The following is a 24,049-nucleotide window of genomic DNA, read 5'->3' on the forward strand; positions in this document are numbered from 1 at the left end:
GACACACCTTTCCTGACTCAGAGGCCATACAACAAGGAGGTGCTGCAGAAGCCAGGGACTCGGGGGGGGGGGCAGGCTCTGTCCACCCTAAGGGCATGGCCAAGGCCAGAGGCGGCCGTGCACAGCCATGGGGCAGCTGCCACGCGCATGCCCCCTGCCCTCGCATGCAGCCTGCGTGGCAGTGCGGCCACTGTGTACCTAACCTGTCACGCTGTGCTTGGAGCATCTGTGGCCACCATCACCATCTGTCCTTTCCAGGGCTGTCTGTCTGTTGCCACCCCCTCCCCTCTCCTGAGTGCCCCTAGAGCCCAAGTGAGAATCCTGGGTGACGGGTGGGGATGTGAGTCGGGAGAAAGCGGCGAGTGACTTGCCAAACTCAGGATCTGTGCACAGGTGACATGGGTGAACTGTGCCTCCTTGGCCTCATTCATTCGCTGTCCCTTTGTCACCCAAAGGCTACATTTTCCTCAGTATCTTCAGGAAATCGTGTCTGTGCCAGCTGCCTGAGCGGCTGCCTGAGTCACTTTGAGCTGGACAGGTGCTGTCATCACAGTCCTGGCCGTTTCGGCCACACCTGAGCAGGTGGTTCCAAAGCAGAGACCCCCAAGGAGGCTAGGCGTTCAGCAGCCCTGGCCCCACTGCTGTGCCTGGCAGTACACTGCGTTTCCTGGCACTGCACACAAGTCCGTCTTCATCCCTGTGCCTGTCCTCCTGAGATGCTGGGCTTTTCCAAGCATCCTCAGGCCACGGTGGACACTTCCCAGCCACTGTGTGTGCGGTGAGAACCCCCGCACGAACTCATGGGGGCTGCGGCCACTTCAGCCTCCTTGCTGATCTGGACCAGCCCTGCTGTGCCATCCCCCAGCCTAGCTGCCAGCCCCTCAGCCGCAGAGGCAGCCCCAAGCCCCCAGCCACCCTGGTGGGGGTCGGGAAGTCGTGCCCTGAGTGGGGAGATGCCTCAGCGAAGTGGCAGACAGTGTCTCTGAAAGCAGCAGTGGGTGTCCCCCCGCCCCACAGCTGTGTCCCGTCCACAGAGCAGTCTGAGGAGGCACCCACCACCCCCTGCATGCGCCCCTGCACGTACTGTCTCGTTCGCCTTCTGGCCCTTCTCTCTGTTGGCCACTGGAGCTGCTTGCATATTCATGGCACCAGAGTGGCAGGAGCTGCTGTCAGGCTGCGTGTGGCCCTGGGTCTCCGAGCCACCAGGAATGCGGCCCTGGTGGGGTGCCAGTGATCTAGGGTCCCCGGGCAGAGCAGGAGCCCTGCCCCAGGTCGTGTGGAGGCAGCACTGGTGTGTTTTGTGCTGGACTCTGAGCTCTTGGCTGAGAGAGCAGGCTGGACCCCCGGGACCCCTCGAGCAGGGAAGTCTGTGTGGGTGGCAGAGGTGGCTTCCACAGCGTACGCAGCAGGGCCACCAACACGTCCACCAGCTACAGCGCCTTGACTGCCCCTCTGCGGGGTCCCGGGCGGGCAGGGGCTTTGCTGCCTGCATGGACAGGAAGTGCGTGCCACCTGCCCGGGCCGGGTCCCTGTGGGGGTGCTCAGGGGACAAGCAACCCTGCCCAGCACCTGCACCGCCGGCCCGCCATGTCCCGCAAGAGGTGGTCAGTGCTGGAGGCCCAGCTGCAGCTGGCATCCAGGCTCTGCCTGGCCGGGGCTGCTTCGGGAAGCCCCTGTCCCCATGGGTCTGTGACCTGCTGCGTGAGGGCCCGTGCGCAGTGGTGAGCTTCACCTGGGAGGTTGGCTGGTGGCCGCAGGTGTGGCACGGGGACTGTCTCAGGCTCTCCTCTGCCCCCTTCCTCGGGCTGCAGTGGGTGGGCAGTGGTTGGATGGCACTGGGCAGGCAGCGGCCGGTGGCCTTGCGGGGCAGCGCCGGAGGGTGAGCGGCCCCCTCGTTCCCGCAGAACAACTTCATCAACCTGAGCTTCCTGCGCCTGTTCCGTGCGGCCCGGCTCATCAAGCTGCTGCGCCAGGGCTACACCATCCGCATCCTGCTGTGGACCTTCGTGCAGTCCTTCAAGGTGAGCCGCCCGCTCGCCCCACCTGCCCGCGGCTGCAGGGGCCTCTCAGGACACGCGCTGGTGTCTTCTGAGTGCTGCAGAACCCCGAGCCCAGCTGGGGAGGCAGAGACAGCCACCGTGGCCGGGCCGGGTGGTCAGCGGGGAGGATCCAGGCTCGGCTGACACGTATGGCCCCGTCTGGCCCCGGCCTGGGACTGAACCCACGTGTGTCTCCGCAGGCCCTGCCCTACGTGTGCCTGCTCATTGCCATGCTTTTCTTCATCTACGCCATCATTGGCATGCAGGTGGGTGCTGCTGGGCGCGACGCTCAGGGTCCTGTCCCTGGGCTAGAAGGGCGCTGCTCACGGTCATTGAGTGGCAGTAATGGCAGACTGGTGCGTAGTGGACGTTTCCGTGTGAACTCAGCCCACCCGCTCAGGGCCAGGCCAGCCCACGCTGAGCAGGGGACATCCAGGTGCTGGGCTGTCATGGGTTCCTCGGCCCTGGGCACGCACTGGCCCTTCAGCCACTGCAGCCGTGGTGGTGGCTCTGTGGGGAGGACCGTGCCCTGCCCTGCAGGTCCTTGTGCGCACCCACTCCCCGCTTCTGCCCCACCCGGCTGCTGTCAGGTCGGGGGCTCAGCCCACAGCCTTCTCTTCAGGTGTTCGGGAATATTGCCCTGGATGACGACTCCAGCATCAACAGACACAACAACTTCCGGACGTTTCTACAGGCCTTGATGCTCCTGTTCAGGTGTGCTGCTTGGGAGGCGTCCCCCACCTTGCATGAGCACGGGGCTGGCGCCTGCCGGGAGGGGACCAGCCGGAGACCAGCCATCAGCGCAGCCTGCTGGCTCCAGGCCAGGCGTCCGCCAGGGCCCCCACGCTGCCAGCTCCTGGTGCGGGGCGCCGTCTTCCTGGAGCCAGAGTGGTTGTCCGTCCGCTATCCAGACCGGCACGGTGGGACCCTCCGTGGGAAGGCCAGGAGAGGGTCGCACGGCCCGTCCCCCGGCCCAGGACGTCTGCGGGGCTCACGGAGCCACCCTTCCCCTCAGGAGCGCCACCGGGGAGGCCTGGCACGAGATCATGCTGTCCTGCCTCAGCGACCGAGCCTGCGACGAGCACGCCAGCGCTAGCGAGTGCGGCAGCGACTTCGCCTACTTCTACTTCGTGTCCTTCATCTTCCTGTGCTCCTTCCTGGTGAGCACTCGGCCCGCCCTGCGGCCCTCGGCCGCTCCCCCTCTGGTCCTCTGCGTTTCCTGCTGGCCTCTGATTCTGACTGAGGTCACACAAACGATTCGTGCCAATGGGATGATGACCTCGTTAACCCCGAAGGGACCACTCAGTGCTGAGCACCCGTGGGCCCTGCCGTGACTCCCGTGGGAGTTGTACGTAGTTTTCAGCTGCTAAGGGGACTTCCCTGTGAGGAGGGGACAGAGAAGCGGTACTCTAGCCGGTGTGCCTGGGGAGCCACTGGAAACCAGTGAGCTGCAGCGGGCTGGCCCCAGGCGGGCGGCTTCCGTTCCTGGTCAGCAGAGCCTCTGGGAGACTGGGTGGCGTGGCGTGGTGGCCCCACGTTCCAGGCACCCCCTCGGGCCCTGCTTCTGGCCGGGACAGCTGCGGGACAGCTGCGGAGTGAGCAGGGAGGCGGCGCCCGGAGAAGGGCGGGAGGCGGGTGGAGTCGACTGCATTTCACAGGCGGGGCTGACGTGGTCCATGACCGAACGTGAGTCTGAGGAAGGACAGAGCTGAGCCCTGGGTTCCTTTGGGGTGAAGTGACCATTCTCCCCAGACTGGAGGCCGGAGCCTCTGCATGGGGGACGAAGGAGACAGATGCCCTCTAGACCTCCAGGCTGGATGGACAGACAAGTCGTCAACACTGTTTGGTGTGTTCACAGGGCTGTGAAACCTTCTATGTTCCAGCCACACACCACGTAACCGGACGACCATGACTGAAGCGTCACTTGCGCCCCTGCCCGAGTCCAGATTCCTGGGCCTCTGTGCAGACTCGCTGCACCGGGGTTTCTGGAGCGGGCCTGGGACCGTGGGTGTTAACGGCCCACTCGTGAGGGGCACCGACCCTGGAGTGTGGTTCGAAGGGAAGGCGGGGGGCTCGGGTAGCCCGAGGGCCAGAAGTGGAGAGGGAGCTGTCAGTGAGGCAGGTTCAGAGCCTGGAGAGGGGGCACCCCAAAAGCCATGGGAAGAGAGTGTCTCAGGAGGGAGTGAGTGGTCAGCCACAGGAAGTGTCGCTGGGTGGCGAAGAAAGGTGACAGAGGTGGGAGCCGGTCATGGGGCGTGGACAGGCACAGGCCGTCGGTGACCTTCACGAGAACCGGTTCTTCGCACAGCGGGACCGAAGCCTCACTGCAGAGGGTCCGAGAGGCAGAGCGGTGGCGAGCGCGTACGGGCAGACAGCCGCTCTGGCCAGCGGGTGGTGCACAGCCAATGCCCCCGCTCCGTGGGCGCAAGCTGAGTGGGAGCAGCCAGCAGTTTGCGCTTTTCTCCAGCCACCTTTGGTATGTGGCACCGTGGGTAGAGAAGTGTACTGTCCAGATTCGGGGCTTTCCATACCTGTTTCAGGAGGGAGAGAAGGGCGTATGTAGGTGATTTTAGTACTGGCAATGGGGTCGAGCTGGGGACAGAGGGAGGTGATGGGCAGGGTCACTGGGTCGGAGTTCCTTGTGTGGACAAAGCGGTTTGGGAACACAAGGATCAGAGGAAGGTAGGAGACACTGGCAGACAGTGGGGCATCTGAAGTCGACACAGTGGCAGTAATGGTGACGCACAGTGGTGATGACCAAGTTTAGCAGACGGTCACAGGACCGGGGCTGAGATGGTGGTGGGTGGGGGCAGGCCAGGGGACAGAGAGGCCAGGCAGGAGCTGACCGTGTCTGTGGGTGTTGCTCACCAGCAAGGTCGATGACAAGAGTGGCAGCCCTACCCAGAATGGCAGCCGGGCACCAGACCCCATGAAGGGGGCTGGCGAGTCGTGGCATTAAGAGCAGGCCATGTTTCCTTAAGGGGTGGGATGGGAGGGTGTCTGTGCTACAGCGAGAGCAGGGCAAAGGGGGGCATGTTCAAGACGAAAAAAAAGTCCAGGATGAGATTGGTGAGTTCTACCAAACATATAAAGGAGAATTAATGCCAACCTCCTTCAAACTCTTCCAAAAAACTGAAGAGAAGGGAACACTTCAGACTCATTCTGTGAGGCCAGCGTTACTTTGACACCAAAACCAGACAGACTCTACTAGAAAACTACAGCCTAGTAGTGGCGCAGAAATCGTCAACGAAATGCAGCAAACCACGTTTCATGCCGCGTTGAAAGAGTTAAACACCGGGATCAGATGGGGTTTGTGCCTGGACTGCAGGGTTACGGACATGAATGTGCCACAGCACACATCCACAGAATGAAGGGAAGAACCACATGATCATCTCAATTGATGCAGGAAAAGCATTAGAAAAAAATTCACCCTCCTTTCTTGACAAAAACACTCGGTAAAGTAGGAATAGAAGGAAACCACCTCAACTTACATGAGGCCATATGTGAAAACCTATAGCAAGCATGCTCAGTGATGAGAAACTCAAAGATTTTTCTCTAAGATCAGGAGCAAGGCAGGGGTGCCTATTTGTTACTTCTGTTCAGTATGGTGCTGGATGTCCCAGGCACAGCAATTAATCAAGCAAACAAATGAATAAAAGCTTTAAAAAGGTATTCAGTTTAGAAGGGAAGAAATGTAATTATCTCTTTTTGCAGACATGACCATATATGTAGAAAACCTGAAATAGTTTACAGGAAAACCTGTTTGAACTAAAAACCAAATTCATAAAAGTTACAGGATACAAAACCAACAAGCAGAAATCACTTGTGTTCTATACATTAATAATGAACAATACAAAAAAGAAATGAAGAAAACAGTTCTATTGACGATAACGTCAAAAACGATGAAATACTTAGGAGTAACCCTAACCGAGGAGGTTTAGGGTGTGTGTGTGCATTGGAACCCAGAAAGCATTGCTGGGAGAAAGGAGAGAACCGTTTCATGAAGTGACATCACATGGCCATGGTTTGGAAGATCTAATACTGCTGAGATGTCAATACTATCCAAAGCAAACTACAGATTTCATGCAATCCTTATCAAAACCTGTGGTTTTATTATTATTATTATTATTATTATTATTTTTACAGAAACAGAAAAATCCATCTAAAATTCATACAGAATCTCAAGGATCCATAAATAGCCAAAAAAAAAAAAAAAATTTAAAAAGAACAAAGTTGGAGGTGTCACGCTTCCCGATTTCAAAATTTACTTCAAAGCTTTGGTAATCAAAACAGCATAATACTGGCATGTAGACAAACACATGGAATGATGGCATAGGACAAGGAGCCCAGAAATAAACACATAATGGTCAAAAGACTAGGCTGCTGAGGCCATTTAATGAGGAAAAGATAAACTTCAACAAATGATGCTGAGAAAACTGGAAATCCACATGCAAAAGAATGAATTTAGACCCATACCCTACACCATCTGCAAAAATTAACTCAAAACCCATCAAAGACCTACATGTAAAAGCTGAAACTGTAAAAATCTCAGAAGGGACCATTGGGAGCAGTTCTTACGACATTGTATCTGGAAAAGGGTTCTTAGGTGTGACAACAAAATCGTGAGCAACAAAGAAAACAATTGACATATTGGACTACTCAAAATTAAAAATTTTTATGTGTCAAAAGACACTATCCACAAAGTGAAAAGGCAAACCAAGGCATGGGAGAAACTATTTGCAAATCATATATATGACGAGAGGCTAATATTTTAAAAATATAAATAACTCTTACAACTCGACAAGAAAAACAACCATATAAAAATTGGCAAAGGACTTAAATGAATGTTTCTCCAAAGGAAATGTATAAATGGCCAATTAACTCATGAGAAGATGCTCAATATCGCCAATCGTTATGGAAATGCAAATTAAAGCCCCAATAAGAGGCACCTTTGTACCGATTGTGATCACTGTCAGGAAAGACAAAAACAGAACAGAACAGAACAGAAGATAAGTGTTGACGGGGACGCGGAGACGAGGGGGCCCTGCGCGTTGCTGGTGAGAAGGTAAGTGCTTCGGCCGCTGCGGTGGTTCCTCCAACACTTAGAACAGATCAGGGTGCGCCCCAGCAGTTCCACTTCTGGGTGTCTAGCCCAGGACTGGAAGGCGGGGCCTGGAATGCATATTTGTACACACGCGTTCAGAGCGGCGTTACTTGCGACAGCCTAAAGGTAAAAGCAACCACGGTGTCATCGACAGATGAGTGGATAAGCGTTGTCTGATACGAGTACTACCCCAAAACGAAAGCCCGACAAAGGCGCCACAAGGAAAGCACAGACCAACATCCCTTATGAATAAACAAGTAAATATTCTGCACAAAATGCTAACAGACTGATTCCAGCCACACAGTAGAAGGGTTACGCACCACGACCAAGTGGAAATGCGTCAGGAATGCGAGGTGACTCCACAGATGAAAATCGGTCAGCGTGATACATCACATCAGTGAGGAAAAGGCCCTGTGAGCATCTCGATAGGTGCAGAAGAAGCGTCACCCTTTCATGATAAACACACCTAACACGCTAGGAATAGGAGGGAACCTCCTTAGTGTGGTGAAAGGCTTCAGTGAAGAAGCCACAGCTGACATCCTGCTTCACAGTAAATAAAATCTCCCCAAAGACAGGAACGAGACAGGGATGCCTGCTTTCATCACTTCTGTTTGACATTGTGATGAAGTTTTACTGGAGCAATTAGGCCAGAAAAGGAACAAAAGGTACCCAAATTAGAATGGAAGAAGTAAAACTATCTCCGTTTGCAGATGACATTGTTCCATATACAGAAAATGCTGAAGAACACCAACCCCCCCCAAAAAACAAAAACCCCGCTACAGGTAACAGATGAGATCGGTAAAGTTTCAGGGTACAAAATCAACACATGAATATCTGTCGTGTTTCTGTCCACCGGCAGTGAACGATCGGAAAAGGAAGTGAAAAGAATTCCATTTCTGACAGCATCGCTTATACGTGGAATCTAAACGAAAGGTCAGACTCTGAGCGGGGGCAGAAAAGAGGTCCCGGAGCCGGGGCGCGGACGCGAGGGCGGCCGAGGGGCCCACTTTCTGCTCGAGGCGAAGGGCTCCTGAGGGTGGTGGCTGGTCGGTGACGCTGGCGTGTAATTGGCGTTTGCTGAAGTTAGAGCTTAGGTGTTCTGCAGAAGGAACGGTAAGATGCGAGGTGATGGACGTGCTAGTTAACTAGACGGCGGGGACACTTTCACAGTGCACGCGTGTGCCAGGTCACCGCAGCGTGCGCTGCACGTTTCTTACCGTTTCATTTCTCAGTTTGCACCTCAGTACGGCAGGGCGGGGCAGCGTGGTGCTGGCATGAGGATGGACATGCGGGTAGACAGTGGAGAGGGGCTGAAGGCCAGAGGCAAGCCCCAGAGCCCGCGGCCAGTTGGCGTCTGACGAGGGTACAGAGACCATTCAGTGTGGAAAGAGTCGTTACTGCAGCAAGCGGTAGAGAGACGACTGGTGTCCACGTGGCCCCTGCCTCACTCCAGTACAGAAGTAACTCAGAATCAACGGAAGACCGCAACGTAAAGGCTCAAACTGTAGGACTCTCAGAAGAACCTCTAGATGGAAAATCTTCAAGACCTCAGACTTGGGAAAGATTCCTAGTTTTGACACCGAAATTACGAGCAGCAAAAGACAGATAAACTGATCTGCTCGAAATTAAAGCGAGGCCACTGCCAGCGATGAGCAATGCTGTTTAAGGGCTGGGAGAGGCTGTTCACAGATCACGTGCTCTTCAGGATCCGAAACACATAAAGCTCAACAACAAAAAGACGAACTATAGAAAAGTCGTCAAAGACTCAGAATAGATGTTTTTGAAGGAAGATGTACAAGCAGCCAGCGGGTCCATGACGATATGCAGCATCTGTGGTCATCAGGAAGTGCAGATCGGAGCCTCCGCGAGATGCTGCTTCACACCCGCTAGGACGGCTGTGACACATTCTTGTCAAGAACAGAAAGTAGTAAGTGTTGGCCAGGACATGGAGAATTAGGAGCTCTTGTAGGTTGCTGGTGGGAATGTAAAACACGGCAACTTCCGTGAGAAACAGCTGAGAAGTTCTCAAAAAAATTAAGCGTAGAATTACCATGTGACCCCAGCAATTCCACTCCAGAGAAACGCAGAGAGGGGTCCACACAGAAGCTTGCACGTGAGTGCGTATGGTGGCTTTGGCCACAGGAGGCAGGAACCACCCGAATGCCCACAGTGGCCAGGAGGCAGGAACCACCCGAATGCCCACAGTGGCCAGGAGGCAGGAACCACCCGAATGCGTGTTGTGGTGTCGGCCTATGCCAGAGTATCGTTCAGCCAGAACGGGGAAGGAAACCGACATGCACTGCAGCACAGGTGAACCTCGAAAAGACACTCAGCGAAAAGCCAGGCGCAGAAGGCCACGTGCCATGTGGTTCCCTGTCACGGAGTGTGCGGAGTAGACAGGTCTGGAGACAGAGAGCAGGTTGGTGGGGATGGAAGGAGGGGGCAAGGGCACAAGGCATTCTCCTGGGGTCATGAAGAGACGTCGAGACTAGAGCGTGGTGGTTGCACAGTGCACTGGATGCTGTCAGGGCCACTGAGCTGTGCACTTGAAACGGCTAATGGTGCGCGCGAACTTTGAGTCAGTTACTCAGCTGCTGGCCTCCTGTCAGCAAACTTTGTCCTCCAGAGTCACTCCTGCTAACTGAGAGGGGAGGAGGCTGGGGTCACAGAGTGGGAGGGGGCTAACCCGGACAGCGGGGTGGAGCGGGTGCAGGATGTTGGTGGAGCTGAGCAGCAGGAGCCTCCGAGGACTGCATTCCAGGTTAGGGCCCAGGCCTGGGCCGGAGCGTCCACTGCTGCTGGGGACAGGCAGAGGCGGCCGGGCAGGCTCCGGCTTGGTCCGTGACCTCTGCCACCCTGATCGTGTCATGCAGACTCTGGCTGGAGGGGGAGAGGTGGGGGAGAAGGCCGTCTGAGGCCCCGTTGTCAGCCCTCCTCCCGCTCTGCAGATGCTGAACCTGTTCGTGGCTGTGATCATGGACAACTTCGAGTACCTCACACGGGACTCGTCCATCCTGGGGCCGCACCACCTGGACGAGTTCATCCGCGTCTGGGCCGAGTACGACCCGGCCGCGTGGTGAGTGTGCCGGCCTGCCCCCAATCCCGAGCGGGCCGGACCCACGGATGTCAGGGCCAGGCCGGGTGACGGAGGCAGGTGGCAGGTGCGCGTTGCGTCCCCTCGAGTTTTGGCCGGGGCCCAGGGCTGCACCCTCTCCACACAGGACGTGCGGGGCCTCCCTCCTGGGCGGCTCCCTCCATTTCATTCCCCACGTGCTCCTCTCTAGCTCCCCGGGCTGAGAAGTCCTCTGAGCTCCTCAGTCCAGCCTTCAGGATGTTGCCTGGGGTCACGGGAGGTTTCTAGGGCGTTCGTGAGACCCCAAAGTTCTTGCTGAGCAGCTGTTCACTGTCTTCTCACATGTAAGGGGTTGTGGAGGGCTTGGTGGCAGATCGTGGACACAGTGGAGGGACCGTCCCTCAGGCCTCACCACCCTCATGGAGCTTGGAGGCCTTCAGGGCCGCAGATGTTGTCCCCATGGGCTCAGGGCTGTCTGCCGCCTCCCTCAGGGAAGGGCCAACGTGCACCTCCGTCCCCAACTCAGGCCGCAAGTGGTGGGGGCTTGGCGCCGTTTTACTGAAATGGAACGAGCAACCAGGAAGGGTCTAGAATGTGTATGAGCCTTCAGGCACAGTGAGAGGCTTCTGTGTTGTGTGAGTGACAGAGCAGGCGTCTCGGGAAGGGCATGGCCTGGGGCCCGGGGTTGTCAGACGTTTGCGGGGAGCGTCCACACATGCAGTCGTGCTCCTCCTCGGCCAGCAAAGCGGCATGAGTCCCTTCTGCCCGTTGGCCGTTCCCTCAGCACTCACTCATTCGCCTCTCTCAAGCGGTGACTTGGGTAGTCACGGTGGTGCAAGGCAGAGCGGAGGACACAGGCCAAGGGACCTGGCTGCCTGTGTGGCAAAGGCCTGCTCAGCACCTGGCTCATGGCGGGCACGCAGAGGCGTCAGTGAGTGGGAAGGCGTCTCACTCCCCAGCGCTCGGCATGAGGGAGCTCCGGGGTGGCCCGGCCCGGCCCATGGAACATGCAGAGGCCCCGGGAGGCCCTGCCCAACCGGGCGAGTCCCGGAACCGCCGGCTGCACCAGGGGTCCCGGGCACTCCAGGCCCCGGCGTCTCTGGGTGTTCTGTATCGTGGGGGACAGGACAGGCACACCGTGTGTGTGCTATGTGTGCGCGTGCCCGTTTCTGTGGCCTCGGGAGACCTGTCACTTTCCACAACCAATGCCTAGAGCAAGTGCCAGAGTCCACAGGCTCGAGCCTCATGCTTCCCTGCCCAGCAGGGCCCAGGAGGGCCGGAGGGCAGACTGACCATGCCAGGCCAGGTCCTTCTTGGGCGGGGAGCCACAGACACCCCCACGAAGCAGGGTCGATGTTCGCTGGAGAAGGGGCACCCAATCGTGTCTCAGATGCTGCTGGTTCTGGGCACCTGTTCCAGAGGGCAGTGTGCTGCCAGAGGCTGATAGTTCAGGGCGGGGCTCGGGCTAATGGCAAAGGAGGTCAGGGCGGACCTGCGTGCACTGTACACCTAGGACTTCCCAGGTTGGCCGCGGGTGGCACCGAATTGGGACATACACGCGGCGGACGTAGGCCAGACTGGCTTTGCGAGTGTGCGGGGAGGGCTCAGACTGTTGCCCACACCCAGAGTCTAAGCTGGAGCCCCGAGCAGGCCAGGGCAGTCGGCTGCGGTGAAGAGATGCTCAGGCAGGAGTCGATGGCGAGATGCAAGCTGCACCCCAAAGGTGGCACAGGTGGGACCCGCAGCTGACACTCAGACTTGCTGCACCCATGATTGGCCGAGGCTGATGACACAGAGCACTTCCAGATGGCTGAGCAGAGTGGGTCTTGACCCACGTCTTGGGCGGGACAGGTGCAAGGACCTGGTCATCTTTATTTCTCACATGACCACTCTGCCGTCTCCTCATTCTTGGGAGACTTTGAAAGGACTGAGCTTCGTGGAATTTTCCTCGTTTTGTGTGTGTGTGCTCACCTGTGGCTATGTGATTGTGGCACATCCATATTCATGTGTGCATGCACGTGCTGTGTGTGCACAGGGCTGTGTTCATGCTGGTGTGTGTGCGTGTGTGCACTGTGTGTGCTTGCTGGTGTACACATGTACACATGTGTCTATGTGTACATGCGTCTGTGTGTACACGTGTCTCTGTGTGCACCATGTGTGTATGGGGCTCCATGTGCATGCTGGTATATGCGTATGTGCACAGGGCTGTGTGTGACATGTGTGTCTGTGTGCACTGTGTGTGCTTGCTGGTGCACACATGTACACGTATATCTGTGTGTCTGTGTGTGTGTGTCCATGCGTACATATGTGTCTGTCTGTGTGCCATGTATGTACAGGGCTCTGTGCACTTGCTGGCGTTTCTGTATATGTGTGTGCATGTCTGTGCCATGTGTGTATGGGGCTGCGTGTGCATGCTGGTGAGTGTACATGTGTGTGCACTGTGTGCACAGGGCTGCGTGTGAATGCTGGTGTGTGTGTGCACTGTGTGTGCGCAGGGTTTTGTTCATGTTGATGTGTGTATACACAGGGCTGCACATGCATGTTGGCATGTGTACGTGTGTGCATGTGTGCTGTGTGTGCACAGGGCTGTGTGTGCATGCCGGTGTGTATACATGTGTGCATGCGTGCGTGGTGTGCACCTCAGTACTGCTTCTGGGGCTGGCCCCCTTGTTGCCTCAACACTGCGTGGTGCCATGTAGGCTTGAAGGGGAATCACAGTCACACCCACTGTGAACAGTGTCTGCCTCTTTACACCCATCCGTCCGTCCAGTCCATGTCCCGAGCATCTGCGTGTCCTGGGGTGTGGGGTTCACTCCACCCTGCAGGGTCCTTAGGGCGAGGCACCTTAGGGTGTCTGCAGAGGGGCCGGTCTGGCTGGTAAGTCAGAGGAGGTGGCACTGGGCCAAGGGAAGGCAGGGTGGACTGGGATCCAGAGAAGGGCGGGTGACGGTGGAGGCAACGGAGGCCGACTGTGTCCGGCTGGCGAGGGGCCCGCGTTGCGGAGAGGCTGACGGCCGGGCTGGTTGAGAAAGGCCCGGGCTGGTTGGGATTCGGGCTCAACGAGGAGCTTGACATTGTTCCATAGACAGTAGGACAGGTCTTGAGTCAGAGTGACAGTGGTCAGGTCACGCGTTTACTCCGCCGGCATCTGAGGGTTGATGGAGCAGCCCGAGCCCAGCGCCCCCGGCTGCACCCGCACGCCTTCCCGCACAGGGCGGGGGGCGGGCGGGGCGGGCCCTGCGTCCTCGCTGTAACCTCTGGTGCTTCCTTTCCAGTTGCCGGGTTCACTATAAGGACGTGCACAGGTTGCTGCGCTGTATTGCGCCGCCCGCTGGCTTAGGGAGGAACTGCCCTCGTAGGGTGGCCTACAAGGTTTGCCCCTTCAGAGCCTCGTCCGTGCTCTTCCTGCCCGACGTGCCGCCACGGCACCCACCCTGCCTGGTGTGGGCATGACTGGCACCCCTCCTCTCCCACCCTGCCCACCCAGACTTTGTCCCCCCCAACCCTGTGATCTCCCGACCCCTTCACCTGGCTGGGGACAGACAGCCTGTGACACAGAGCACACAAAACGGCTGGCTGGGCTGTGAGCTCCGCAGCTGGCTGCTGGGTGGGGCCAGGGACCAGGCATCACCTGTGCCAAGGAGTCAGCCTCTCAGCTGGCTCTGCTCCCAGCTCTTGAGGGTGGGCGGATGGCCAGCAAGACTGGAGGCCGAGGGCCAGGAGGGTGGGATGTGGGCACAGGCAGACCAGGAGCAGCCCTGGGGTTCTGGTCCAGAGGAGCCTCCGGCTCCCGCTCCTGACTGACCCCCCCAGCCCAGGCTGAGAGCCCTGGCCCTTGGCTATTCTCTGTTTCTCCTGAGTGGCCTGAACCTGTCTGTGTCTCTAGGACCCCAGGCAGGTCCCATGGCAGGTGTCCCACAGGCAGAAGTGAGGCTTCAGGCCTGGTACCCTGTCTGCCCTGGGAAGATGTAGTCATCGGCCCCAGACACGTCCCTGAATCTGGAGCCTGAGCGCGTGTGTTGGTCCCAGCCCTGCCCCGTCACACTGTCAGGAGGGGCCAGAGCGGCACCGGGCCACGCCCCTCCAGCCTCCAGTGTCAGCCCCAGCTGCCCCTGGGGCCTCAGGCCCCCTGCGGAGCGGCAGGCCTTAGACTCTTCTGCGCGTGTGGCACCGGGCTAACCCGGACGCACACTGAGTGTTAAGGGAAAGCGCTGTCCCCTCAGGCCGGCCGCCCCGGCACCGCAGAGCGGCTTCTTCTGATCCGGCGTTGTCCGCGGTTCCTGCAATGTAAAGTCAGAAGCTGGCAACCCAAAGCCGCCCGACGCAGCCCCCTCCCCCCCCATGGCCACCAGCTCGGTGTCACCCGCCGCGCCCTGTGCTCGGGCAGGGGCACAGAGAGACCCACGTGAAGCAGAGACCCCTCGTCCACTGCGGGACTCTGGGCATCGACTCCGATGCGATTAACTGGGTCCTTTCTCTTGTCTGCTTCTCCCCTGCCCCCCGCACACCCCTCCGTGGACCCCTCTCTGCCATGGCCCCTGGCCCCGCCTCCAGTGGGCGCATCAGTTACAGTGACATGTTTGAGATGCTGAAGCACATGTCCCCGCCGCTGGGGCTGGGGAAGAAGTGCCCTGCTCGAGTTGCCTACAAGGTAACCCCGCCCCGCCCGCGGCCCTGCGCTGGGCTTGTCCGTCCGTCTGTCTGCCGCTCTGCTCACTGTTTCTCTCTCTTCTCTGCCCCAGCCGTCTCCGCTTTCTTGCCAGCCAGAGGGCCCAGACACTGTCACAGGGCCCCTCGTGTCCCCAGGCTGCCCCCGAGCCTCCGAGGAGCCCAGCAGGACGGTTCTCCTCCCCTGCACACCCTAGAGACTAGGCAGACCAGCTTCCCTGACAGACTGCTTTTGTTCTGGGCTCAGTGCCACTCTGCGCCCCTTTGTCCCTAGCCCTCAGGGCTGACCCTGGGGGAACAGGGGCCCGGAGCACCTGAGAACCGCCCCCCGCCCCAGGCAGCACCAGCCACCCCCAGGGCCTCACAGGGCCCAGTGGGGAGGACGCCCTGTGGCATGGAGAATGCGGGACGGGAGTCACAGGAAGGGCCATCTGAGGGCACCTCTAGGTGCCCCCAGTCGACGAGCAGTCACAGCCCAGCGTCCAGCCTGCTCTCCCTGCCCGTGCACACTTGGTCACCCCTTTGTATTCTCCAGCACCCACCCACTGAGAGCCCCCCCACAGCCCCCGTGGCCCCAGCAAAGACAGTCGGCTCCAGCCCTGCACCCGGCCAGCATGTCTGGAGCCGCCCTGCCGCCCCTCCCTCCCGGAGAGGCTCCCACTAGAGCCTCTGTCTCTCTGTCCTGTCCACGCTGTCTGTCTCTGTGCTCTGGTCTCTGGGACCTGTGTCTGTCACCTGGCTCAGCATAGCCTCGGAAGCTGAGTGGCTCTTCAAAGCCACACACAGATGTCTCTGGTGTCTTCCTCAGCCCTCCCTCGCCTGGCATGATGTTGTGTCTGCCTGGAGGCCCTGCATGCAAGGCCGTAGCTTTGTCCCCAAGAAGGAGAGCTCTGTCTGCACTGACACCCAGCCGGGGTGGGCAGCAGGGCCAGACGGAGCAGCCTGGGGAGCCTCTCCCTGGCTGTGCTGACCAGCTCCGAGGCTCTGGGCACAGAGAGGCTAGGGTGGCCTCAGGGTGGTGGCAGTGGCTTGGCAAGGCTGTAAGGTCCGTCCGGGAGACACACAGAGTGCTGTGGCCAAGAGGGCCCAGGCCCAGGCAGACTTCTGTCCGTCTGTCCTGGCCTGGCCCCCGAGACTCTAAGCCCTCTGGGTGACAGTGCCCTGGACAGAGCCCCCTCTCTTGGAAGTTACCTGCTTTGCTGCTTCTTCCCGGGTCCCTGACTCCCCAGCTCCCCTGCAGAGGGGCCCTCTGCACCCCACCCCCCCATCCCCACTGCCATCAGTGCTGGTTGCTGTTTTTCCTGGTGTGCATCACACAAGTGACATGTAAGGTCCTGGGCCCATGATTGGATGTGCTAAGCGGGGCTTTGCCAGCATTCGGGGGGACAGTCTGGGTTCTTGTTTCTAGCCACCCTCCTCCAAAAGGCTGAGGATTAAATTTGGGGCCACAATGTTGGAGGTAGGGCTGGAGGCAGGGCGCCTCCCCCGAGAAGGGACGACGGACTGTCCCGTGACAGACTGCAGGCCGGCAGAGAACAGGCAGCCCCAGGGTGGGGCCTGTGCCCCCATCTCTAGCTCCTGTTCTGTGGAAGGGGACGAGAGGCAGCTGGGAAAGTACAGGTGGATCCTGGCACCCCTCTGTGCTCAGGATAACCCAGACACCCGAGACGCTACCCTCCTGCAGTGGGTGAGTCCATGGAGCCTCCGGCTCTGGGCAGCTGCTGCCTGTGCCTGGAGAAGCCTTTACAGACCCAGCTGTTCTGTCCTTGGGGACCGAAAAGAGGAGAGGAGACCTTTCACGGGGCGGGACATAGGAGCAAAGCTGTGGACACTGCCCCGGCCGGCCTGGAGCCCTCCCCACCAGCCCCATGCTGCTGGCCGAGCTCAGGCCCTGTGCGGCCCCACCTCTCCCGGGTCTTTCCAGGGGGAGCTGGTGTCTGAGGCACCCTCGGCCTCCAGCGGGACGCACCAAGGGCCCCTTCCTGGCCCCTGGCTGGGTGGTGAGAGGCTGCTGCCAGCCTGGGGCTGGAGCTGGAGCTGGACCTGACAGTGAGTGGAAGGGCTCAGTCTGGGCAGAGCGGTGGGGACAGGGGCCTCCCTCCTGTCCGGGCTGCCCCAGGCGCCTCAGGCCCAGACCTCTCCCTTCTCAGCCAAGGTCGTGGCCTCGCTCCAGCCGCAGGCCGTGGGCAGGAGTCCTCTGGCTTCAGAGCTGCCCGGTCTTTCATAGGGTTGGGCGCCCGGCCACCCCGGGGCACAGTCTTTTCCTGGACATCGCTTTTCTGCAGCCAGGAGAATCCTCAGGCCACGCGAGGTGGGGGTGGGTGGGTGAATGCTGGCAAAACTCCCTCTGCCCAACCGGTTTTTTCCCCAGCACCCGCAGGGGTCCCCCCAGGAAGCCCAGCCCAGCCCCCTGGGGCCTTGAGCACTGTGTGGCCAGGTGGCGGGGGACCCGGCAGGTGTGGCCCTGACCTGCCCCTTGTCCCTAGCGCCTGGTCCGCATGAACATGCCCATCTCCAGTGAGGACATGACCGTGCACTTCACGTCCACACTGATGGCCCTCATCCGGACCGCACTGGAGATCAAGCTGGCTCCAGGTGAGCTTGGTGGCCTCGGCGGGAGGGTGCCGGCCTACGCTGGGAGCCACCCCCAGGCGCGGCCTGCGTGGAGGGGCTCGAGTCGGCTGCCCATGTGCCCGTGTTGGGCGCCGACCTTGTCCCTGATGGCCATTCTGCACGTTAGCACTGCGTGCTCCCCTGTCACCTGAGGGAGCGGAGTGTCGTGAGGGTAAACGGCTTGTTCAGGTGAGCTGGAGCTGTTGCGTGTTGGAGTCAGAACGCAGCTGGCACAGCTTCACACAGGCCGCACCACCCTGGGTGAAGAGTCTGCGTGCCTCGTCCCCTCCCTAGAGCCCGCCCGGCCCTTGTCCAGACCCTCTCCTGGGCCTGGACAGGGCCTCGGATCTTGTGCCAAATCAGGGAGAGAACGATCTTGCAGCATGTCCTCCCCACCGTCACGCTCATGTGAGGAGAAAATTAGGGTCCTTGGGGGGGCCTGCACTGCCCCTCTGCCACCGTCCTTGGCCTTGAGCTCAGCCAGCTCTGTGACGGACGGCGAGCCAGCCCGCCCTGCACACCGGGTTCTTCCCCATCTGCCCGGTTCCCTGGCCCGTCAGCTTCCCCTCTGCTGGAGCATGGGTTTCAGTACATGAACATGCTGTTGTCTCTCCCATCTCTAGAGCATTCTCTGCCCCTTCTCTGACTTCCCTCTTGTTTTCTTTCCTTCGTGGCAGCGAGCTCCTGGTCAGCCGGGTTTGAGTTGCCACTCAGGGCTGCTGCCGCCTGAGCCCCCAGGCGCTCCCCGTTCTCAGCCCTGGTCTCACGGACTGGTCTGCAGCCCTTCTCGGTTCCAGTCGCCTTCTTTCTGAAGCTCTTTCATTTCTCTTTCTCTGGTTTCTCACATGTCCCAGTCTCTGAGCGCTGTCTTTGTCACCTGCCCTCCGCCCATGTTTAAACATCGTGAACGACAGTTTCACGGTTTTAGCCCAGGCGTCCAGGCCCGTGTGCCCGCCGGAGGCTTACCCCCCACGTTGTCCGAAGTTTTCTTGCCCAAACTGGAGCTTCAGAGAGCGCCCTTAGCCCTCGCGCCCCAGCAGGGGGGCTGTCCTTCCAGTGGCTGAGACAGAGCCCCAAGAGTCGTTTTCATCTCCTCTTTCTCTCCTCACCCCGTCTCTGAGCCACATCTCTTACCGGCACCTCCGACGCTTCGGTCGCCACCCCACCAGAGCGCGGACGCGTCCCTCCGCTGTGCCTCCGCCGGCTCCTGCCACGGCGGTCGCAGCAGCCCCCTCGCTGGTCTGCCCTGGCCCTCGCAGACTCCCTTCAGCACAGTGGCCGGAACGACCATGGTCACAGTCACCAGCAAAATGACTAAATCTCTAGCCAGACTGATCAAGACGAAAAGACTAAAGACAACCAACATTAGCAACGAAAGCATAAACATCAACACAGATCCTGTCAACATTAAATGGGTAACAAGGACATTTTATGAACAACTTTGTGTCAAAAACGTCAACAATTTAAAAGAAATGGAAAAATTCCTTGACACAAACTACTAGGCGCATTCAAGAATAGGTAACCTGGAAAAAATAGCTATCCTGAGTGGTACTAAATCCATTAAAGAAATTAAGTTTATAGTTAAGAACCCTCCAGCAAGGAGAACCCCTGCCCAGCTGGTCCCATCAGTGAAGTCTGCCAAGTACTCATAGAAGAAGTGATGCCATTCCCTACAGACTCTTCCAGAAAATGGAAGGAGATGGTATTTCTGAGATAAACGAGGCCAGCATTACTCCGATACCAGAACGAGACAAAGACATGACAGGAAAAGACAATTACAGAGCAGCATCGCTCATGAATACAGACACATATATCTTCAGCACGGTTCTAGCAAACGTGAGTCTAGCCATGTATATGTGTCGTATAAAATAATGAATGATGACAAAAGTAGGGTTTATCTCAGGAATGTAAGGTTGGTTCAGGTTTAAAAGTCAATCGATACAATTTAATATACCAAAAAAGAAAACTATATCATCATCTCCATACATGCAGAAAAAGCATTTGAAAAAATTCAATATCCATTCATGTTTTTAAAAATTATCTTCATACGGAGGTGGTTCCATAGTGCAGCGGTGAGCACATCTGCTTTACACGCAGAAGGTCCTGGGTTCGCGCCCCAGTGGAACCACAGTCCGTGGTCTACGGCCATGCTACCCTGAACAAGCCCGATGTCTGATCTCGGAAGCTAAGCAGGGTCGGGCCTGGTTAGTACTTGGATGGGAGACCACCTAGGAAGATCGGATGCTGTAGGCATAAAAATAATAAATAAAAATAATAAATAAATAAAAATAAATAAAATTATCTACATAAACTAGAAACTTCCTCAGTCTGATACAGTATAGCTACGAAAACCCTATAAGATCCTAAGATCAAGAACAAGACAAGGTCGTCCGCTGTCACCATTCTCATTCGACATCATACTTGAGGCCTTGCCACTGTGATAAGTCAAGAAAAATAAGAGGAGAACCAGTTGGAAGGAAGTAAAACTGCCTCTATTCACAATTGACTATTTTCTGCAGAAAATCGCAAAAAGTCTAATAAAAGGTTAAAAAATGGAGGCATCTACAACCCAAGGGTTCATAGGAGCCCCCAGAAGCTAACAAGTAGCAAGGAAGGGGTCTTCGCCCTCCCTCACTGGAGGGAGCACAGCCCTTCTGACACCTTGATTTTGAGCTTCTGGTCTCCAGAATTGAGGTAATAAATTCCTACTGTTTTAAGCCATGAAAGAGTTTCTAGAACTAATACAAAAGTATATCAAGGTCTCAGAATACAAGGTCAGTATACAAAAAGTGAATGTGTTCCTACATATTAGCAATTAACAGTTGAAATGGGGAAAAGTTCCATTAAAGTCACACCGAAAACATGAACTACTTCTGTATTGCTAGAAACACTAAAGAATATGTGTGTGATGTTATTACGCTACAAATTGTAAAACAATGACTAAAGGAATCAGAGAAGACCTAAATTAATCAAGCAGTGCATCGTGTTCATGCATGAGGACACTCAGTGTTGTTATGATGTCAGTTTGTCACATGTTGATCAACAGAATCAGAGTCAAAATTCCAATAAGCTGTTGGGTTAGAAATTTACCAACCAATTCTAAAATGTACATAGAAAAGCAAAGGAACTTGAGTAACAGAAACAATTTTGAAAAAAGAACCAAGTTGTAAAACTGACCGTACCTGAATTAAAGACTTTCTATAAAGCTCCATGGATCAAGGCATGTGGCGTTGGTGACAGGATGGAGACATAATCATTGGAACAACAGAGACTTCAGAAGGGGACTCACACTTATTTAGCCAGCTGATTTCCAGTGATGTTGCAAAGGCAGTCAGTGGAAGAAAGGCCATCTTTTCAACAGGCAGTGCCAGAACTTCGAACCCTTGACGTTCACTCCCGTGGTCTGCCCAGGCCACCACGGCAAAGTGCCGTGACCGAGGGGCTGGAACCCAGACGTGTATTCCTCACAGTCTGGAGGGTGGACATCTAAGACCAAGGCTCCAGGAAGGTAGGGTTCATTCTGGGGCCTGCTCTCCGGGCTTACACACGGCCACCTTCCTACGGCACCATCCCCCGTGGCCTTCCCGGAGTGTGTGTGGGAAGTGAGCACACTCCCTTCTAGAGACACTGAGCCTGTGTCAGAGCCCACCCTGAGGCCCTCGCTTCACCCTGATCACCTCCTATGGGCCCCATCTCCAAACAGTCACACTGCAGGTTGAGGCTTCAACCCATGGGGGGGACACGATTCAGTCTGTAGCACGTACCTCTCACCTTCCACAAAAGTTAACTTTAAGTGGATCACAGACATAAGTGTAAAATTATAAAATCTTGGGAGAAAAATCTTGGTGATTTTGTGTTAGGCAAAGTTTTTTTTTCAGACACAAATAGCTTGAGCATAAAAGAAAAATCAATAAATTGCACATTATCAAAATTAAAAACTTTAAAAGATACTTAAGAACATGAAAAGACAGGCCAAAGACTCTGAGGAAATACTGGTGAAATGCACGTCTGACAGACAGAGCGCTAGTTTCCAGACGGTATGAAGGTCTCTCACAACTCAGCAGTAAGAAAATAATGGAATGAAAATGATTGAACAGATACGTCACCAAAGAAGACATGTCGAAGGCTAATAAACATGCCTAAAGAAAGATACTCAATATCAATGAAATCATTAAAGAAATCAAAAAAAGTGGGATGAAATGAAAACATCCACACAAAAACCCGTATGCAAATGTTTATGGCTTCATTCGTAATCACCCCACACTGTACACAACGTGAATGTCCACCAGTGAGTGGGTAAACAAGCTTGGTGTGGCCACACAGTGAGGTAGGACTCGGCAGGGAACACACAGACAGGCCGCTGACCCAGCCCAGGATGCGGGCGAATCTCAGGTGCTTCGTGCTGCGTGAAGGAAGTCGGACCCAAAAGCCAACACGATATGTGGTGCCATTTATGTGACATTCTGGAGAAAGCACAGCAATGAGACAGAAAACACATCAGCGACTGCCAGGGGCCAGGAGAGGGCGCGGGGCCGGCCACAGAGAGGCCTTGGCGGTGGCGCCGCGTCCCACGCCTTCGTTGTGGCGGCGGGCACACAACTGTTTGCCTTTACCAAAATCCTCAGCACAGGGTAATTTTAAAGGGTGGATTTAGTGTATGGAAATTATAACTTAATAAACCTCATGTGAAGAGAAGATAAATCGGCATACTTTATCCTGCTGCTGCACTGCCTTCCTGGCTCAGCGTGACACGCCAGGCTGGTCGCTTTCTACTTGCAAGGTCTCACACACACACGCACCACCACCTTCTCGAGATGCCTCCCTTTCCCGACCCCCGTCCACAGTCGCAGGCCTCCTGGGGTTCCTCTTCCCGCCCCCTCGGCTTCACCTCTGGGTTGTGACTTACTGCGCCTTCACCATGGACGGTCAGTGCCTCCAGGAAGGCCGCCTCTGCTTTTGTCCCCTCACCTAGAACGGCACGCGACATGTGGCAGGTGCTTGATAAATGCTTTTAGATGGAGAGTGTCTGGGACCCTACCATGTTCTTCCCCCATGCTCACGGCCACCCCTCCCCCACCACACATGCAGACGCGCAGTCACACACATCCAGGTGCAGATGCGCACACGCACACGTGCAATGCTCGAGTGCTCAGCTCATGTGCCTCCTACCTGACAGCCTCCACGCGGTGCCTTCCCCTGCACACCCCCTCCCGGCCTGTCTGTCCTCGCCCGGGGGGCTGTGGGCTTGCCCTTAACACCTCCCTCCCCGTTCCCACCCCTGCCCTGCCCCAGCCGGCACAACGCAGCATCAGTGCGACGCAGAGCTGAGGAAGGAGATCTCCTCCGTGTGGGCCAATCTGCCCCAGAAGACTCTGGATTTGCTGGTGCCACCCCATAAACGTAAGTGAGGGTGACCGAGTCCCCCTTTTGTGTCCCACCCAGAGGCGGAGCAGGGAGGCCTGGGTGAGGGTGACTGTCTGGTCACCTTGGAGAGGTGGGCTCACCTCAAGTGTCTAGACTGCTTCTGCCAGCGGGAAATCTGGCCTCGAGAGGGGGTGCACAGGAGCTGCGGGAGAAGCTGTACAGCAAAGCCGTGGCACCCCTCGTGCAGGCAGTTCACTTCAGGAAGCCCGGAGCAAAGGCAGGGGGACCCCACCGTCACCCACACCAGGCGGCGAGGTGCTTGAAGATAGCTGACTCCAGCTGTCGGGAGACCGAGGCCCCCTGGCGGCGAAGTGGGCGTAGCGCAGCTCTAGGGGGACCGCGGGTGGCAGCCCGACGCGTTGGAGGCCTGGCTGGGGCCCGGCCCTTTAGCCGAGCCACGCACTCCAGCCCGAGCGTGTCCAGGAGTCCTGGTGGCGGCCTGCGGACTCACCGCAGTCCGCCCCATCTTTCCTGTGGCCTCTCTATCCCCTTTCCTCCCCAACTTCACCCTCCCGCTCCCCGCCCCCCACCCGCTCTGCACCGCAGCCGACGAGGTGACGGTGGGGAAAGTCTACGCCGCCCTCATGATCTTCGACTTCTACAAACAGAGCAAAACCAGCAGGGACCAGACTCACCAAGCCCCGGGAGGCCTGACCCAGGTACCGGCCCCCGGATTTCCACAGGGGGCCCCGGTGCCCTCAGCTGCCCGACGGCCCTGGGAACCCACCCCCCTCCCGAGAAGGTTTGGTGGGAAAGGAAGACGACAGGGCCCTGCAGCCCCCAGGCTCAGACCTCACGCGCCTCGGTGCTTTCCGTCAGCCTGCCGCCCGGTTGTGTTGGGGAGCCGGGGTGTTGGGGAGCCCCCGAGGCGGGGTGCTCGGGTTCCGGGCCGGGAGAGAGGAGGGCTGAGCACAGCCCCGGGGGACGCCATGTTTCTAAGTGGCGGGGCGTTAGGAGGGGGTTGTCTGGCAGGTGTGAGGAAGCTGCTCGCCCTTGACACGGGCAGGGGCCAAGGAGGCTGCGCTTACGGCCCGCGGTCACGTTCGTCCCACCCTCGACCCTGGCCGGGGTGGTTTGGGGCCTATCACCCTTCGAAGGCCACGCCTTCCCACACAGCCAGGCTGTCGG

General features: G+C 57.5%; 1 protein-coding gene, 1 non-coding gene and 1 pseudogene across 2 annotated transcripts in view; all 3 read left to right on the top strand.

The window, feature by feature from the left end:
• The window catches only part of CACNA1B (calcium voltage-gated channel subunit alpha1 B), a 148,231-nt gene that overhangs the window by 119,709 nt on the left and 4,473 nt on the right, over positions 1–24,049 (top strand). The window contains exons 33-41 of the mRNA XM_039858818.1: positions 1,905–2,021; positions 2,240–2,305; positions 2,662–2,753; positions 3,055–3,199; positions 10,092–10,219; positions 14,771–14,867; positions 17,371–17,479; positions 22,790–22,897; positions 23,468–23,580. Of these exons, the coding sequence (XP_039714752.1) occupies positions 1,905–2,021; positions 2,240–2,305; positions 2,662–2,753; positions 3,055–3,199; positions 10,092–10,219; positions 14,771–14,867; positions 17,371–17,479; positions 22,790–22,897; positions 23,468–23,580 (975 nt within the window). The remainder of the gene's footprint in view (positions 1–1,904; positions 2,022–2,239; positions 2,306–2,661; positions 2,754–3,054; positions 3,200–10,091; positions 10,220–14,770; positions 14,868–17,370; positions 17,480–22,789; positions 22,898–23,467; positions 23,581–24,049) is intronic.
• TRNAV-UAC (transfer RNA valine (anticodon UAC)) lies at positions 19,553–19,625 on the top strand. Its single transcript has one exon. It is a non-coding gene; the product is annotated as a tRNA-Val (tRNA).
• LOC120599846 (uncharacterized) lies at positions 19,635–19,750 on the top strand (annotated as a pseudogene).

Source organism: Pteropus medius, unplaced genomic scaffold (genome assembly GCF_902729225.1).
Source record: "Pteropus medius unplaced genomic scaffold, Ma_sr-lr_union100, whole genome shotgun sequence".
Classification (NCBI taxonomy): domain Eukaryota; kingdom Metazoa; phylum Chordata; class Mammalia; order Chiroptera; family Pteropodidae; genus Pteropus; species Pteropus medius.